General features: G+C 39.2%; 1 protein-coding gene across 1 annotated transcript; it reads right to left on the reverse strand.

Moving 5' to 3' along the window:
- Positions 1-16,126: 16,126 nt before the first annotated feature.
- On the reverse strand, positions 16,127-17,077 carry LOC129681871 (olfactory receptor 9I1-like). Its single transcript, XM_055614079.1, has one exon. It carries the CDS (start codon positions 17,075-17,077, stop codon positions 16,127-16,129), a length of 951 nt encoding a protein of 316 aa, XP_055470054.1.
- Between the last annotated feature and the right edge of the window lie 438 nt (positions 17,078-17,515).

Consider the following 17,515-nt stretch of genomic DNA (forward strand, 5'->3'; position numbering starts at 1 on the left):
TTGGACTTGCTTTGTAGAATAGGCTGGCCTTGAACTCTCACAGAGATCTGCCTGCCTCTGCTTTCCTGAGTACTGGGGTTATAGGCATAAGCCACCTGAACCATATTGGATCTCTGAAACTAAGCCCAGTTAAATGATTTCTTTTTATAAGAGTTACCTTGGTCATAGTGTCTTTTCACAGCAAGAAAACACTACTGAAGCAATACTAAAATGTGTGTGTTAATTGTGATATTGTTGGTTTCTAGCGTTGTTGTTTTTGTTCTAAATGGCATTGTGTGTTTTTAATAATTATAGCTTAATATTTCTTTTCACAGTCTCTCTACTTTACCCATTCCTCTCTTCAGCCTGAAATAGTGGTTCCTGTCTTTTCTTTTAAAACATTGTTATTGTATGTTTATGTGTGTAAGGACACATGTGCTAAAGAGCACTTTATGAGGTCAGGTTTCTCTTTGCACATTTAGATGGGTTCTGAGATGCTCAAACTAAGAATGTCATTTTTTTTTTCTTTTTTTGCAGCAAGTACTTTTTCCACTGAGCCATCCTGCTGGCCCATAATTAACAATTTTATTTTGGTAAGCTTGGATCTACATAAAATATGATAGTATTTCTTAAGTATTGGCAATGAAATGTGAGGGGTTTGTATGATTTTAGACTATTTCTGTTATAAGACATGCACAGACTACACACACACAGGCAGAACACTCAATATAAAATGGGTAAATATAAAAAAAATTAAAAATGCATACTAAGTCTGAAAATTAAAAACATTCATAACTTTGCAGCTGTGAGATTTAAGAAAAGGTACTAAATAAGTAGTACATATTTTTAATTAATATAGATTTTGTTTATTCATGTGTAAATGTGTTTGTGCATGTGGCACAGCATGCATGTAGATAGAACAACTTGTACTTGTCAGCTTCTGCCTTCTACCATGGGTAAACTGGAATAGAGCTTAGATTGGCAGTGTTGGAGTTGCTAGACATACCAACTACTCCGTCTCTTATCTCATCCTGGTCTCACCCTCTCTCCCTCTCTCCTAGTCCTCAGAAAGAGGAAGGTCCTCCTCCCCCATGAACTGATTCCAGCCTATCAGGTCTCATCAGACCTGGCTGCATCCTCTTCCTCTGTGGCTTGACAAGACCACCCCACCAGAGGGAAGTGATCGAGGAGCAGACAACAAAAATCTATGTCAGAGGCACCCTGCTCCCTTTACTAGGGTCCCACATGGAGAGTGAGTTTCCTGTTGGCTACATCTGAGCAAGGGGCCTAGGTCCTCTTCATGCATGGTCCTTGGTTGGTGCATCTGTCTCTGCAGGTCCCCTTGGACTCAGATTTGTTGGTGCTATTGGTCTTCTCCTGGAGCTCTTGTCCACTCTGAATCCTTTTATTCCCTGACTCTTCCATAAGACTCCCTTTGCTCTGTCCAAAGTTTGGCTGTGAGTCTCAACATTTTCTTCAATCCCTGGTGTGTAGAGTCTTTCAGGACATCTATGGTAGGCTCCAGTCCTCTTAATGCTCGTCAGTTGCTTATGTGTCTGTTCTATCTGCCCTTCTGAGTGAGAATCAAGCATTCTCTCTAGGGTGATCGTTGTTACTTAGCTTCTTGGGTTATCCTGTATTATTTGACTAATATCAGCTTATAAGTGTGCATATACCATGCTTGTCTTTGTGGCTCTAGGTTACCTCACCACACATTGATCTTTTCCAGATTTGTCCATTTGCCTGTAAATTTCAAGATGTCCTCGTTTTTAATAGCTAAATAGTATTTCATTGTGTAGATGTATCACAGTTACTTTATCCATTCTTCAGTTGAGGGACATCTGGGTTGTTTTCAATTCCTGACTATTATGAATAAACTCACTATGAATATCGGTGAGCAAATGTCTTTTTGTATGGTAGAGCATCTTTTGGGTATATACTCAGAAGTGGAATAGCTGGGTCTTGAGGTAGAACTATTCACAATTTTCTGAGAAAGTGCCAGATTGACTTTCAAAGTGTTTGCACAAATTTGCAGACCCACCAGCAATGGGGGAGGGTTCCCCTTTCTCCACATCCTCTCCAGCATGTGCTGTCAGCTGAGTTTTTAACTTTAGCCATTTTGATAGGTGTTACATGAAATCTCAGAGTTATTTTGATTTGCATTTCCCTGATGACTAAGGATGTTGAGCATTTCTTTAAGTGTTTCTTAGCCATTCAATATTCCTTTGTTGAAAATTCTTTGTTCCACTATGTACCTCATTTTTAATTGGATTTTGGTTTGTTGTTATTTAGTTTCTTGAGTTCTTTATATAGGTTGGATATTAGCCTGTTGGATGTAGGATTGGTGAAGAACCTTTCCCAGTCTGTAGGCTGTCATTTTGTTCTATTGACAGTTTCTTTTGCTTTACAAAAATTTTCACTTTCATGACATCCCATTATTAATTGTTGATCTTAGAGCCTGGGCTATTGCTGTTCTATTTAGCAAGCTGTATCTTATGCCAATGAGTTCAAGGCTCTTCCCCACTTTTTCTTCTAATACATTTAGTGTTTCTGGTTTTATGTTGATGTCTTTGATCCACTTAAACTAAATACTTGCAAATCAAATCCAAAACCACATCAAATACATCATCCACCATGATCACATAGACTTCATCTCTGGGATGCAGAGATGGTTCAATACACAAAAATTCATCAATGTAATACACAATTTAAACAAACTGAAAGAAAAAAAAATCACATGATCATCTTATTAGATGCAGAAAAAGTCAACTTCTCTTTATGATAAACATTTTGGAGAGAACAGAGATACAAGCCCCATACCTAAATATAATAAAAGCAATATAGAGCAAGCCAATAGCCAACATCAAATTAAATGGAGAGAAACTCAAAACAATTCTAAATTCAGGGACAAAAAATGGCTACCCACTCCATATCTCTTCGATATAGTACTTGAAGTTCTAGCTAGAGCAATAAGACAACTAACGGAGATCAGAGGGGATACAAATTGGAAAGAAAGAAGCCAAGACATCACTATTTGCACATTATATGATAGTATACATAAGTGACCCCCAAAATTCTACCAGGGAACTGTTACAGCAGATAAACACCATCAGCGAAGTGTCTAGATAATAATTAACTCAAAAAGTCAGTTTCTCTGAGAAAAATGGTTGAGAAAGATATTAGGGAAACATCACCTTTCACAATAGTCACAAAAAATCCCATAAAATATCTTGGTGTAACTCTAACCAAGCAAGTGCAAGACCTATATGACAAGAACGTCAAGTCTCTGAAGAAAGAAATTCAAGAAGATATCAGAAGATGGAAAGATCTCCCATGCTCATAGATCTGTAGGATTAACAAAGTAAAAATGGCCATTTTATCAAAAAGCAATCTACAAATTCCATGCAATTCCCATCAAACTACCAACACAATTCTTTACAGACCTTGAAAGAACAATTCTCAATTTCACATGGAAAAAAGAACACACACACGCACACAGAGAGAATAGCTAAAACAATCCTGTACAATAAAAGATCTTCTGGAGGCATCTCCATCCCTGATCTCAAGCTGTACTATAGAGCAATAGTGATAAAAACTGCATGGTACTGACATAGAAACAGACTGGTGGACCATTGGAGTCAAATTGAGTCCTTTTCAATGTTTTTATTTCTTGAGTGCTTTTATTTTCAAGTCTTGGACTATCATCAAGACTTATATTTGCCTTATACTTGAGTTTTCTTGAAATTAGTTGCTAGGTCCCCTTTCTTCTAAAGCCCCTTCTCCTTGATTTCATTGATCTTTTTATTTGTATCTTCTTTATATTTCTTGAATTTTTTGATGAAGTTTATGATTGCTCTTTTAAATTCTGTGTCCTGTAGTTCATCTACATAGTTTTCATTATCAAATAGTTCCACAAAACTTTTGTAATTTGGAGAGAAGATATTGGTTTGATTTTTCATATTTTTGCTATTCTTGTAATGAAATTTAGACAAGTGGTTTCCGCTTTTAGTTATAAGTTTGTTATGAACAGAAGGAGTTGGAGAAAGTGAGAAGTAAGCTGATTTGTGTCTACAGGGTATAATGACTTAGGTGGAATGGAGTTAGGTAGACACAGGGGACTGGACTGGTGTAACAGGATATGCTTCCTGTTCCAAGATGGAGGGTAGGGGTAATTCTTTCTCATAGAACGGTTATGTGTAATGTTGGAGAGTCTTGCAGCTTGAGGAATAGGTTGGGAGGATCCTGGTCCAAGCCTAGAGCTCTCTTGTAGTGATACCAGGGAATGTCAGATTAGGCTGGTGCCCTGTGATATCCAGAGTAAATCTGGTGGGTTGAAGGAAATCAACAGATGAGAAGATAAGTGCCAATTTCTAGACTAGAACCTGCAGGAAGATGAGACAAGTTTGTGTACCCAGTAGAGTGATGAAGGCAGCCCAGAAAGGACCTGTGGCTAGTTGCACATAGGGCAGATTCTGGCAAAGCAACAACTTGGCTATAGTACTGGTGAGTATGGAGACCAGGCTACAGAATGTTAGATCTAGATTAGATCCCAGATGAGGATGTGGAATCTATGGTTAGACAAAATGTTATGGTTAGAGTTAGGATTAGACAATGGTGAAGATTACAATGGAGTTAGAACAGCAGTTCTCAACTAGTGCATCACAACCCCTGTGGGGGTCAAACAACCCTTTAAATAGGGGTTGTATATCAGATATCCTGCCTATCATTATGATTCATAACAGCAGCAAAATTATATTTATGAAGTAGCAACAAAAATAATTTTATGGTTGTGTTCTCCACAACATGAGACACTATATTAAAGGGTTTCAGCGTTAGGAAGTTTGAGAACCAGTGGGTTAGAGGGTTAAGTTTTGGATTATGGTATTGGATCTGGTAGAAACCTCAACCAGAGGTTAACATTAGAGTTTTGCTTAGATAAAGTAAAGTTTAGTGTTAGTGTTTGGGTTACTATACTGTTAGTGTTAAATTAGACAATGTTTTAAAACCACCGACCACCGTTAGGTTTAGGGTTACAGTTAAGGTATTAGGTTTAGTTTTAGTGTATGATTAGGGTGGGGACTTAGGGTTAGGTTTAGACCAAGGGTGAGAGTTAAGGTTAGGGTTAGGGTTAGAGTTAAGGTAACAATTTGGATTAAATTTAGGGTAACAGGATTAGCTAGTATAGTTAGGAATTTGGAGCAGGGTAGTATTAGATAAATACCAACTAAAGTTTTGGGTATTAGTTCAAGATGAAGTTCTAGGTTTCAGGATCAAGATAAGGTTTAGTGATATGCATAGAAAAAGGGTTATGACAGGTTTAGGGTTAGTATTACAGAAAGCTTTAGGTTTCGGTGGAGGGTTATCCAAAGGTTAAGTTTATTGTTAATGTTAAAAGTACGGTTAGTCTTAGGGTTTGGCATAGATAAAGGGTTAAAGTTAGTGATAGTCTTAGGTGGTGAGAGTTAGTGTTAGGATTCAACATAGGATTTCATGGTTAGGGTAGTTCATGATAAAGTTAAACAAAGATTTAGATTTAGTGTTAGGGTTAGATTTATGTTAGAATTCTGGTTGAAGGGTCAGGGCTAGCCTGAATGATAGGATTATGGCTATGGGTTAGGAATAGTGTTGGTGTTAAATATTAATGAAAGTTTAGCTTTAACATTAGGTTAACAAAGAGTAATACAAATCAAAACGACCCTGAGATTTCACCTTACACCCATCAAAATGGCTAAAATAAAAAACTAAGACTCATAACCAAACCTTCGGCAGAGTGCAGGGAATCATATGAAAGAAGGGGGAGTTAATATGACATGGAGAGGATAGGAGCTCCACAAGGATCAAATATATCTGGGCACAGGGGTCTTATATGAGACTGTATATCCAACCAAGGACCATCTATGGATATAACCTAGAACTTCTGCTTGGATGTAGCCCGTGTTAGCTCAGTAGCCAAGTGGGTTTCCCTAGTAAGGGGAACAGGAACTATTTCTGACATGAACTCAATGGCAGGCTCTTTGCTCTTCCCAACCCCAAGGGAGGAACAATCCTGCCAGGCCACAGAGGAGGACTTTGCAGCCAGTCCTGAAAATACCTGATAAAACAGGGTCAGATGGAAGGGGAGGATGTCCTTCCCTATCAGTGGACTTGGAAAGGGGCAGGGAGAAGCTGAGGGAGGGAGGGTGGGATTGGGAGGGAATGAGGGAGCAAGATATAGCTGGGATACAGAGTTAATAAAATGTAACTAATAATAAAAATAAATAAAGAAAAAAATTTAAAAAAGATTAGGGTTTCTTTAGACTTAGAGTTAGTTTCATGATTAATGTTTTTCAAGATTTAGGGTTAGTGTTTCAGGTAGGTAGAGTGATGGCAAATAGTCACAGTTATGGTTATATCTATATTTTGCTTTAGAGGGCTAGAGGTAAGTTTATGGTTAGTGTTTGTGATTGTTTTTAGTTATGGGTTTAGGGTTAGGGACCAGGTTAGTGTTTATGTTTGGTTGAGAATGTTTAGATTAGAGTTAGTGTTCCAATGATGATATTGGTCTATGATTAGGGCTTTTAGATCAGCATAAGTGTTGGACAAAGGAATAAGTTAGGGTTTAGGGATCAGGTTATAGTTATGTATAGAGTTATGATTAGCTTCCTCCTTCTTTCTCCTCTTTCTCCTCCCCTACCTCATCTTTCTCCTGCTCCTCCTCCTCCTTCTATTCCTATTTTCTTGGGTATCTTCATTGACTTTGGTTCTAGTAACATAATGTGTACTATGGTTTATTTACTTACAGAAAATAAATTTTCTCAACTCTGATAAATTTGAATGGGGAACCATACACTGTTAGTTAGATCATAATATATTTGCTTGCAAGAACTAATCTATGGCCTTCTAAAGGTCTTTCCTTAGGATTTAGGTTGGAATAAGGACCTTGTCAAGGTTTCAGTTATTCAGCAACGAATCAAGAAACCCAGGTTTTGCTACCATAAATGACTTTATTGAATTATTTAATAAATACTTGTTCAGTGATTACTGTGTCCTGCACTAGATGTTATATATATATATAATCTAGAATATAAATATAGTAGTCATCTTCATTAACAATTTTATGAAGCAGGTGATTATGTAACTTGTCCAAAATCAGTGAGCTAAATAAATAGAAGAAACAGAACCTGAACCCTGATCATCTGTCTCATTCTCTGTACAGAGATTTGCTGAATAGGTCAGAAATATCTTCTGGGCCTTGTTCCCATATCCATAGAGTATCTTAGTAGAATGAATGTATTCAGACTTTTTCTTTTTGAGTGTTTAATACAAGTTGAACAGTTTCATATATCTTATTTTATCAGTGCTCTACCCTGGAGAGGAAGGCTTAGCTTTTTTTGAAAATTCACTGGGATAAACAGAGGATCAGGGAGGTAAAATAACATGAGTCAAAAAAAAAATTGAACCAGGTTTGATTCCATTCAATTGCTCTACTTGCTGCTTCTCAAAGATCGCTGAGATTGCTAACTTCACATAAGGTTTTGGTTCTGTCCATATATATAACAGGACCTTGGTGCATATTTAGGATTAGGAGTATGATTTAGACTACAAGCTTATCTTAAAGACAATATTTCCAGGTTGTTGCTATTACAAATAAAGCTGCTACTAACATGGTTGAACAAATGTCCTTGTGTACTTGGGCATATTTTGGATGTATACCTAGGAGTGGTAAAGCTGGATCTTGAGGAAACACTATTCCTAATTGTCCGAGAAAGCACCAGATTGATTTTCAAAGTGGTTTACATTCCCACCAGCAATGGAGGAGGGTTCCCCTTTCTCCACACCCTCTCCAGCATGTGTTGTCACTTGAATTTTCGATCTTAGCCATTCTGAAGGGTGTAAGGTGAAATCTCAGGGTCATTTTGATTTGCATTTCCCTGTTGACTAAGGATATTGAGCATTTCTTTAAGTGTTTCTCTATTTGATATTCTTCTATTGGGAATTCTCTGTTTAGCTCTGTACTCCATTTGTTAAATTGGATTACTTGATTTGTTTCTTTTTAACTTCTTGAGTTGTTTATATATCTTGGATATTAGCCCTCTGTCAGATACAGGGTTGGTGAAGATCCTTAACTAATCTGGAGGCTGTTGTTTTGTTCTGATGACAGTGTCCTTTGCTTTACAGGAGCTTTTCAATTTCATGAGGTCCCATTTATTTATTGTTGATCTTGGAGCTTGTGCTGTTGGTGTTCTGTTCAGGAAGTTGTCTCCTGTGACAATGAGGTCAAGGTTCTTCCAACAGATTTAATGTGTCTGGTTTTACATTGAGGTCTTTGATCTACTTGGACTTTAGATTTGTGCAGGGTGATAAATATGGATCTATTTTCATTTTTCTGCATGTATACATCCAGTTAGACCAGCACCATTAGTTGAAGATTCTGTCTTTTTTCTATTGGATGGTTTTGGCTTCCTTGTCAAAAATCAAGTATCCATACGTGTGTGGATTTATTTCTGGGTATTCAATTTGATTCCATTGATCCACCATTCTGTTTCTATGCCAGTACGATGAAGTTTTTATTACTATTGCTCTACAGTACAGCTTGAGATCAGGGATGGAGATACCTTCAGACAATTTGTTGTTGTACAGGATCTTTTAGGCAACTTTGCGTTTTCTTTTCTTTTCTTTTCTTTTCTTTTTTCTTTTTTTTTTTTTACCACGTGAAGTTGAGAATTGTCCTTTCAAGGTCTGTAAAAAATGTGTTGGTATTTTGATGGAATTGCTTTGAATCTGTAGATTGCTATTAGAAGGAAGGCCATTTTCACTATGTTTATCCTACTGACCCATGATCATGGGAGATCTTTCCATCTTCCGATATATTCTTCAATTTCTTTCTTCAGAGACTTGAAGCTTTATTTGTAATATCAAAAACCTGGAAACAACACAGATGCCCCTCAACTGATGAAGGGATACATAAATTGTGGTACATTTGCACAATGGAATACTACTCAGAAATTTAAAACAAGGAAATCATGATTTGAAGGCAAATGGTGGGATCTAGAAAAGATGATCCTGAGTGAGGTGTCCCAGAAGCAGAATGACACACATGATATATACTCACTTATAAGTGGATATTAGACATATAATATAGGATAAATGTACTAAAATCTGTACACCTAAAGAAGCTAAACAAGAAGGAGGACCCTGGGTAAGATGAACAATCCTCACTCAGAAAGGGAAACAGAAAGAGAGAGAAAACAGTAAACAGAACAGATGCCTACCATAGAGGGCCTCTGAAAGACTCTACCCAGCAGTGTATCAAAGCAGATGCTTAGGCTCATAACCAAACTTTGGGCAGAGTCCAGGGAATCTTATGATAGAAGGGGGAGATAGAAAGACCTGGAGGGGACAGGAGCTTCACAAGGAGAACAACAAAACCAAGAAATCTGCGTCTAGGGGTCTTTTCTGAGACTGATATTCCAACAAAGAACAGTACATGGAGATAACCTAGAACTCCTGCACAGTTGTAGCCCATGGCAGCTCAGTATCCAAGTGAGTTCACTACTTAGGGGAACAGGGAGTGTCTCTGACATAAAATCAGTGGTGAGCTCTTTAATCACCTCCCCCTCAGGGGAGAGCAGCCTTACCAGGCCACAGGGGAAGACAATGCAGCCAGTCCTGATAAGACTTGATAGACTAGGTTCAGATGGAAGGGGAGGAGGACCTTCCTATCAATGGACTAAGGGAGGGCTATGGGAGGAGAAGAGATAGTAAGGATGGAATTGGGAGGGGTCTAGGGAGGGTCTACAAAGTGACTAAACTGTAAGTAATATAAAAACAAAAAATTAAAATTAAAAATATAACTACGCACACACACATACACAAAAGACAATGTTATTTGGCCACCTGTGCCTTCTCTGTGATATGGTGAAATTCAAAATAGGGACATATTGAGATAAGACAGGGTTCCACATCAGTTTGATGGGGCTCAGAGGTAGTGTGCTCCTATGGGTTGTTCAAGACTGCATCTCTGTGAAAAGAACACTCCATTTGGTAAACCTCTGCTCTCTTTACTTAATGTAAAGTCTACCAAGCATATAGCCTTTTGTGTTTTTGTCAGGGTAGAGAATGATAATGTGGTACTTTGGAAAGGAGAAGCAGATCATGAGGCCTGCTCCTGATGTCAGGATGGCAAAGACCTCCACAGCCACTGTGTTTTTTGCCTTGGGTACTCACGTGGGCAGGTATGAAGGACTCCCAGACACAGGAGCATATTAACATGCTGAGAGTGACTTGCTTTTCTTCATTGAAAGTGTCAGGCAGTCTGTGGGCAGGAATGGCAACAAGTAAGCTGACCAGACCTATCATACCCAAATTACCCAGCATGACATAAAACAGCTCTATGGAACCTCCATCATACTTGGAAATGACATTGGGTCCAGGCTCTGTAGAGTTCATGAGTTGTGAGGGTCATTTTGTTACCCAGAGGATACATAATACTGCCTGGATCAGGGAACAGACACTGGGAATGGTGACGGGGAGGGCTGGTCCTGCCCACTTTCTGATGCCGGTGTCTGGCCTTGAGGCCTGGAAGGCTGCCACCACTCTAATGGTCTTGGCCAACCCAGTAGACAGGCAGACTATAAAGATGACTCCAAAAGCTGCCTGGTACACAGTACAGATTAAAGGTTCCTGGGTGCCCAATAAACAGGAAGGGGCACAGAAAATACAGTGCCAAGCAGGACAACAGCATGTAGCTGAGCTGGTAGTTATTGCCTTGGACAATGGGTGTTTGGTGGTGATAGACGAAGATGCCTAAGGTAAAGCAAGGAGGAAAAGAAGGGCTGTGCAGATGGCCAACACTGTGCCAATAGGATCATGGTAGGAGAGGAAGCAAAGGGTTTTAAGAATGCGCCAGCTCATCTCCATGTTGGGACACTGGTCCCAAGGACAATTCTGACACACTGTACTATCTGTGTAGAGGAGTTCAATTCCCTGAGCACAGACATTATGGAACCTTTTCCAGGCTTGAGTAGTTTTGAGACAGGTGATGGATTTTTAGCTGACTCAGTATATTTCAGTCTCATTGCAACAGATCTACCTTCATGATTGTCTGATGTTACTAGGCTCAGCGCCTAAGGGGGAAAAATAGCAGAATTGCTAATGACAGTCTACTGCCATGCACCAGATGATCATGAAACAACAGTGGGCAACGCACAGAAGTTTGTGGGCTTCATTCTTTTGAACAACCACTGCGAAGATGTCATAATCCACAACTGTCAGTAATTAGTTGATGAGTTTATTTGCCTATCATCCCCTTTCATTTTAGGAGTGTTTATGAAGGCTGTGTTATATACACAGACTGTGTTTTTCCTACTGAGTGATGGCACCAATCTAAATCAATAATAAAATTCTGAGCTTTGTATTTCATAGTTAATTTGGGTATGGGTTTTGTGAATGAGGCACCAGGATAGTCTGATATTGCTATTTGACCTCTTTTCTTGATTTTTTTATGTTTGTTCCTAGATAGTTCAGATCCATTGTCTTCTACTTTCCAAGTCTAAGTATTTTCCCTAATGATCTCTCTCACCTTTTCTTTAGTATCTACTATCCTTTCTCAGTTTGAATCGGAGGTTCCTTTCTGTTTAAAAGGGGGAAAGGGTATGTCCCAAATCTCTACCTTCCTACTCAGAGTTTTCAGTGTGAGACAGATGTTTTCCAAACCTGAAGCTTTAATAAATATCTGATTTCTCAACATGGTCTTGCTCTGATCGCTCTTTCAGTCCACCCTCTTCCTGTTCATCTCCCTAACCACATGTAGAAATACATTGTTTGTCAGCATTAGTCAGCAACACATTTCCTACAAAGTTAAAATCTGTGCCCTGGAATTTGACTCATAAGACCCCCTATGACATGGACACTTGCTTTCTGGATAACTACAGTCAAAACCATAGTAAGCTATTGTCAACTGCTTAATGCCTTCATGGCTTGAATAATCTCTAACTCATTCTTTATCCTAGCCTAACATTTTCATGCTTCATTTCCTTAGATCTTGGTTTATTGTTGGAGAACTTTATCAAACACCAATTCCTTCAGGAAGGAGTCTCCTTACCTGTTGTTCATTGATGTTAATAGTTTATAGTCCTTGTAGCACAATGCTTGAACTTTATTACATAACACTGACTTAATTTTGTATTCTACATTCCTTACAGGGAGACAAAAACTATGCTAGGAGTATTAGTACGTTACCATTCTCCTTTGATTCACCATAAATTATAAGCGTCAAGGGACTTCATCTAACTTATATTTAACACTAGGGGCCAATCCATATCTATAGAATGAATGGCATCTTACTGAAATAAAGCTTAAGTCATCGGGGGATACATTTTATAATATTGATGGGATGTTTTTGTCCCAGATGATATACCATGCATAGGATTTGGACAAAATTGTAATGAATGAAAAAGAATTAGTGTAAGGACCTTAAGTGGTTAAAGTGTACTGTGTATGTGAGTGAAATTGACATTTTATGTATTTGTTTAGTTACAATCACTTATTACAATTCATTCAATTTGTATCCTGGCTGTAGTAGCCCCTCCCTTATCTCCTCCCAATCCCACCTCCCTTTCTCTTCTCCCCCTACACTCCTCCCCTAGTCCCCTGATGGGGGGGTCCTCCTTTCCTTCTATCTGACCCTAGCCTATCAGGTCTCATCAGGACTGGTTCCATTGTCTTCCTCTGTGGCCTGGGAAGTCTGTACACCCTCCCAGGGGGCGATGATCAGAGAGCTTGCCACTGAGTTCATGCCGGAAACAGCTAGGCACCCACTTGGAGACTGAGTCTGTGGGCTACATCTGAGCCAGGGTTTTAGGACCTCTCCATGCATGGTCTTTAGTTGGGGTATGATTCTTTTCATGGTCCTCAGGGCTCAGGTTTTTTTTGCCTCTGTTGGTCTCCTTTTGGAACTCCTGTCCCCTTCAGGTCTTTCTATCTCCCCCTTCTTTCATAAAATTTCATGCATTCTGCTCAAAGTTTGGCTATAAGTCTCAACCTCTGCTTTGATACCTCAATAGTAGAGTCTTTCAGAGATCCTCTGTGGTAGGCTACTGTCCTGTTCTCTGTCTTCTCCTGCTTCCAATGTCTCTCACATTTGCCCTTCTGAATGAGGACTGAGCATCTTCCCTGGGGTCTCCTTTGTTTGTTTAGCTTCTCTAGGAGTATAGATTTTAGTATGTTTATCCTATATTATATGTCTAATAAACATTTGGGGAGAGTATGTACCATGTCTGTCTTTCTGCTTCTGGGTTACATCACTCAAGATAGTCTTCTAGTTCCCACCATTTGCCTGCAAGTTTCATTATTTCCTTGTTTTTATTTGCTGAGTAGTATTCCATTGTGTAAATGTACCACAATTTCTGTATTTATTCCTCTGTTGAGGGACATCTACGTTGTTTCCAGCTTCTGGGTATTATGAATAGAGCTGCTAAAAACATGGCTGAGCAAATGTCCTTGTTGTATAGTTGAGTGTATTTTGGATATATGCCTAGGAGTGGTATAGCTGGATCTTGAGGTAGCTCTATTCCCAATTTTCTGAGAAAACACCAGATTGCTTTCCAAAGTGGTTCTACAAGTTTACATTCCCACCAGCAATGGAGGAGGGCTCCCATTTCTCCACATCCTCTCCAGCATGTGTTGTCACTTGAGTTTTTGATCTTAGCCATTTTGATGGTTGTAAGGTGAAATCTCAGGTTCTTCTTTAATTTGCATTTTCCTGATGACTGTGGATGTTGAGCATTTCTTTAAGTGTTTCTCGTCATTTGATATTTCTCTATTGAGAATTCTCTGTTTAGATCTGTGTCCCATTTTTTAATTGGATTACTTGGTTTGTTGATGTTTAGCTTCTTGAGTTGTTTATGTATTCTGGATATTAGTCCTCTGTCAGATATACTGTTGGTGATGATCCTTTCCCAATCTGTAGGCTGTCATTTTGGTCTGACAACAGAGTCCCTTGATTCCCTCTCTTCCTCTTCCTTTCCTATTCCTCTCCCCTAGTCCACTCATAGAAGAAGTCCTCCTCCCCTATTGTCTGACCTTATTCTATCAGGTCCCATCAGGACTTTCTAGATCCTCTTCCTCTGTGGGCTGACTAGGTCTCCCCATCAGGGAGAAGTGATCAAGGAGCAGGCAATTGAGTTCCTGTCTCTTGGGACTGTCTCTTCTCCCCTTGCCAAGGGACCCACATGGAGACTGATTTGTCTATGTGCTACATCTGAGCAGGAGGTCTATGTCCTCTCTGTGCATGGTCTTTGGTTGATGCATTAGTTTCTGCGATATCCCCTGCCCAGACCCAGCTTTTTTGGCTTTCCTTTGTGTTTTTATGGTTTCATTAAGATATTTATTTATATTATCTTTAAGATCCTTGGAGATTTCAATACTTGTTATTTTGAATACCTGGCCTTGTGCTTCTGCTATATTGCGTTTCTCATGGCTTATTACATTAAGATTATTATTTTCTGGTGAAAACATTGTTTTTGGTGTTCATGTTTGTGATTTAGTGCTAAGGTCTAAGCATCCAGAGTTATGATGTTGAGGTGCTTCTTAGTGTTGACATTTTGTCTTTTTTGTTTGTTTTTTAAGTGTTCTGGTTTTTTATTTCTAGTGTCCTTTCTCGATCCTAGGAAATCACAGTGAATTACCCAGTAGAGACAGCTTTTTCTTTGGTGGGTAGCAGAAATAAATAGAGATTGGTTAAGAGGAAAAGCTCAGAGAGGCGGTGGGAAAGAGATAGAGGGATCTGTTCTGAACCAAGAAGTTGAGTTCTCAGGGTACTGAAGTGCGATAGTGGGAGGGGTTCCATTGTGCAGGCTGCAGTAGGAAAAAAATATCAGTCTAGATGTAATCCAGACATAGATGAAAAGTCTAGTGGTACCCTGGGTTTTCACAAAGAAGGGGATCTCAGTGAATGGAGATGTGGTATGAGGAGGACTTCCAACAAGAGTCTTGCTATAGTACCAAGAGTTAATATGGGCAGAGGATAATGAATAACAAAAAATGTAGTTAGAATCTCCTATCTGAGTCCCTATACATTGGGTCACTAGGGGTCCCTGCTTGACAGTTTCCCTGGGGATCAGCAGTTGACACAAGAAATGGATATGAGTTAGAAAGAAAGGCTGTGAAGTTGATAGGTAAGTGAGGAAATTTTTCTTAATTGCAATATAGATTTTTTTTTTCTTAACCAAATCTTCATTTGCTTGACAGGGTTACTGTGAAATGTATAAAAAGACCATGCATGCTATCCATAAATTTTAAAAAAGAAGTAATTGAAGGCTCATCTGCTTTGAACTTTGAATATAGAAATGAAAGCAAATATATTGCTCTAAAAGGTTTCATAGTTGGGTGGAGGAGTTAACAATTACTTTTTGCAAATCTTTGCTCCCAGGGAAAACATATGGTTCAGTTGTGTGTATCTCTGTGCTCACTAAAACTGCTGCACCTGTACAGTGCCTGGTGAGAACTTCTCATAAAGTAGACAATATGGTGAGAAGTAGCAGCAAGCTCTGTGTCCTTCAGAATCTACACTTGTCCTTTGTGGAGGCCTTAACACAAGTAAGGCTTAACTTCACTTTAATGATATCATCATGACATGAAAGAAGGAATCAAAAATCTAGTGAGTTATTAACTGGAAAGACATTTGCACAATCTCCTGACCTGATTAGATAAGAACACATTGATGAAGGGAAAGACTTGTGTTGTACAATATTTCTTGAATTTTTGGGTGATATGTTAAAAGGAAAAGAGAAGTCCAATTAGTCCAGTTCACAGGGATCCTGAGAAAATTTCAATGATATGGAATGCACAGTAATGTTAAGAACAGCGAAGACAAGAGGGAAAATGGATTAAGGATCAGGGTCAGGTAAAACAACCTAGAGCCTTAGATTCTCTAAAGAGCAAGAGGGAAGCAGGAAGCATCGACTAACAGGATGGACTGAAACTTTGGGGGATGGGGACAAGAATAAAGCATTGCAGATCTCCTTGGATCCAAAGTTCACCGCATCCATACATTTCCTTGCCTGGTACCATTTGTCTACTTTCTCTCTTCCTGTGTACAGCAAGCATGTAGCACTTGTGTCTGTTAGAATACACTGACAAACTTGACTAAGATTAGAGGTCTTCTTGCTCAGTGTTGTATGTTGTGGGAAACCTGGCATCTAATAGTAACTTTCTCCAAGGCAGCCTTCACATCCTTGTTTCTTAGGCTGTAGATGATAGGGTTCAGCATGGGAATAACCACGGTGTAGAAGACAGACACAATTTTGTCTTCTTCTAGGGATTTTCTTGAACCACTTCGTATATACATGAAGATGAGGGTCCCAAATAAAAGAGACACAGCAGTGAGGTGAGAGACACATGTTGAAAAAGTCTTGGCTCTTCCACCTGAAGACTTTATCCTCATGACAGCCTTGATGATGAACAGGTAGGAAATGAGTATGACCAAGGCATTGGCCAAAATTACAAAGTTCCCGAAGAATACAATGATAATTTCAGCATTCCTTGTGTCACTACAAGCTAGCTTTAACAAGGGTGGGAGGTCGCAAAAAAAGAAATTGATCTGATTATTTTCACAGAAGGAGAGGGAAAACGTACATGTGGTTCTCAGGATGGCCCCAGACACTCCACAGACATAGGCTGTTACTACCAAACTCCAGCATCTTCTAGGACTCATGGCTACAGTGTAGAGCAGTGGGTTGCTAATGGCAATGTAGCGATCATAGGCCATCACTGCCAAAAGGAAACACTCTGTACCTGCACAGATGGTGAAGAAGAAAAACTGGGCAGCACAGTGACCATATGAGATGACTGTATTGCCTGTGACCAGTGTGGCCAGGATCTGAGGTGTGATGACAGAGGAGTAGCAGGCATCCAACACAGAGAGATGGCTCAGGAAGAAGTACATAGGGGTGTGGAGTTGGACATCTACCTGGATGAGAATGGCCATGCCCAAGTTCCCCAGGACGGTGACAAGATAGAAGCTGAGAAACACTAGGAAGAGGGGAATCTCCCAATTTGGGTGGTCATTAAAGCCAACTAGAATGAATTCCTCTACTGTTGTGATGTTATTCTTGGCCATGGATTCAATATTGACAGTCTGTTCATCATAAGTGAAGAGTGAATTTTAAAGAAACCACAACTGAAGTATAGCCTCTTTCTTTGTGATGAAAGTTAAGCTTGTAACCCGTTGTTATTTATAGAGTTTATTTTGAGGTCTTGAATCTTAATTTCATACATCAGAGTTTTGTTTTAAAACTTCTGTTTCTGAATAATTCTGGTGTAAATTTGGAAATTTCTGTAAAGATAAGGGGCACATGCATCTCAGGTTTGGAAGGTACAAAGTTGTCCATTCCTCTATTTCAATGCTCTCACACCTGCTAGGAAGGTATCTGGTTCATATATGAACTCCCATCCACCAAAATTCAACATATTAATTCTCATTTTGAACCTGGATCGTGTTGCCTTTTAGAATTTGCTCACTAACCTTAGTTTTAGCCTTTACATACCTGTATCACTT

Source organism: Psammomys obesus, unplaced genomic scaffold (genome assembly GCF_907164565.1).
Source record: "Psammomys obesus unplaced genomic scaffold, mPsaObe1.curated_primary_1811, whole genome shotgun sequence".
In the NCBI taxonomy this organism is placed as follows: Eukaryota; Metazoa; Chordata; class Mammalia; order Rodentia; family Muridae; genus Psammomys; species Psammomys obesus.